This window comes from Borostomias antarcticus, assembly GCF_949987555.1.
Source record: "Borostomias antarcticus genome assembly, chromosome: 8".
Classification (NCBI taxonomy): Eukaryota; Metazoa; Chordata; class Actinopteri; order Stomiiformes; family Stomiidae; genus Borostomias; species Borostomias antarcticus.
The window spans coordinates 2,026,790-2,029,289 of NC_140241.1; the positions used below are offsets into that span (position 1 = coordinate 2,026,790).

Here is a 2,500-nt window from a genome sequence, read left to right on the forward strand (position 1 = left end):
ATACACACACCATACACACCACACACACACACACCCTGCTCTACCAGATACTACCCCAGTACGAACACACACACACACCATACACACACACACACACACACACACACCATACACACACCATACACACCACACACACACACACACCCTGCTCTACCAGATACTACCCCAGTACGAACACACACACACACACACACCCTGCTCTACCAGATACTACCACAGTGAGACCACACACACACACACACACACACACCCTGCTCTACCAGATACTACCCCAGTATGAACACACACACACACACCATACACACCATACACACACCCTGCTCTACCAGATACTACCCCAGTGAGACCACACACACACACACACACACACACACACACACACCCTGCTCTACCAGATACTACCACAGTGAGACCACACACACACACACACACACCACACACACCACACACACACACACACACACACCATACACACCATACACACCACACACACCACACACACACACACACACACACACACCATACACACCACACACACCACACACACACACACACACACACACCATACACACCACACACACCACACACACACACACACACACACCACACACACACACACACACACACACACCATACACACACACACACACACACACACACACACACACCATACACACACACGCTGAGGCCCTGCTCTACCAGATACTACCACAGTGAGACCACACACACACACACACACACACACACACACACACACACTCACACACACACACACCCTTCTCTACCAGATACTACCCCAGTGAGAGCACACACACACACACACACACCACACACACCACACACACACACTTACACACACACACACACACACACACACACCCTGCTCTACCAGATACTACCACAGTACGAACACACACACACACACACACACACACACACACACACCACACACACAGGTGCTATCCTGCTCATTAGGAGCAATTTGGGGTTAGGTGTCTTGCTCAAGGACACTTCGACATGTGGACAGGATGAGGCGGGATTCGAACCGTACAATCATTGGACGACCCGCTCTACCAATGAGCAACAGCCGCCCCTAGAGGGAAGTGAACATTCAGCAGTCTGTGATGTTCAGTAGCAGAGCAGCGTTGAGAGTTGTGATGTTCAGTAGCAGAGCAGCGTTGAGAGATGTGATGTTCAGTAGCAGAGCAGCGTTGAGAGTTGTGATGTTCAGTAGCAGAGCAGCGTTGAGAGTTGTGATGTTCAGTAGCAGAGCAGCGTTGAGAGTTGTGATGTTCAGTAGCAGAGCAGCGTTGAGAGTTGTGATGTTCAGTAGCAGAGCAGCGTTGAGAGTTGTGATGTTTGCTCCTGCAGCTCCGTGGCAGAGCAGCTGAAGAGAGGAGAGACCGTTCAGGCCGAAGCCTTCGACTCCGTCACCATCTACTTCAGCGACATCGTGGGCTTCACGGCCATATCGGCAGAGAGCACGCCCATGGAGGTGAGACCGTTAGCTCAAGAGAGACCAGTCACACCACACCTATGGAGGTGAGACCGTTAGCTCAAGAGAGACCAGTCACATCACACCTATGGAGGTGAGACGTTAGCTCAAGAGAGACCAGTCACACCACACCTATGGAGGTGAGACGTTAGCTCAAGAGAGACCAGTCACACCACACCTATGGAGGTGAGACCCCTTTAGCTCAAGAGAGACCAGTCACACCACACCTATGGAGGTGAGACGTTAGCTCAAGAGAGACCAGTCACACCACACCTATGGAGGTGAGACGTTAGCTCAAGAGAGACCAGTCACACCACGCCCATGGAGGTGAGACCCCTTTAGCTCAAGAGAGACCAGTCACACCAGTGAATCACACAAACAGGCACAGACATCTGTGACTACTGTTCTTCCGTATAGAGAAACAGAATTATCTTTGATATTTGTCTCGGACAGCACACAATAATCTTTGCATTTGCATCTATTGATGTGGCTTAGTAACTGTTTCAATTGAAAATGTATTTTGTGGAACTTAATTGTTTTTTCTCCCTTCAGGTCGTTACGTTGCTTAATGACCTCTACACATGTTTTGACGCCATCATAGACAACTTTGATGTTTACAAGGTATTGTAGCACCTACTGTACCAGGGGGCTGTTTCACAAAGCGGGCTAACTGAGCCTGTCTGACGTCTGTACCGAAAAGTTAAATCCAGAAAGCTATTTTCACCTCAGTCCATGTCCCAGATTTGAAGAGTGTCCAGGTTTCACTCAGTGCGCCAGCTTTGTGAAACACCCCCAGTTCTTCACACATCCCCTCTTTCTCTCGTCATCTTTCCTCCACTTAGAACTGGATGGGGCTTGACTAGAAAAAAACACAGTAGAATATAACTTAATCAGGCCACCAGCGTCCGATGACAATGACAAATGTACAGTCTGCTAACCCTTGACCCCTCACGACCATGTGTCTGTCATTAAATGCTTTTTATGTATTTCTGTAATGTTGCGTAT

General features: G+C 49.2%; 1 protein-coding gene across 1 annotated transcript in view; it reads left to right on the forward strand.

Moving 5' to 3' along the window:
• The window catches only part of npr1b (natriuretic peptide receptor 1b), a gene marked incomplete at both ends in the record, with an annotated part of 52,499 nt that overhangs the window by 45,195 nt on the left and 4,804 nt on the right, over positions 1–2,500 (forward strand). Inside the window, 2 exons of the mRNA XM_084441999.1 lie at positions 1,372–1,495; positions 2,048–2,116. Of these exons, the coding sequence (XP_084298125.1) occupies positions 1,372–1,495; positions 2,048–2,116 (193 nt within the window). The remainder of the gene's footprint in view (positions 1–1,371; positions 1,496–2,047; positions 2,117–2,500) is intronic.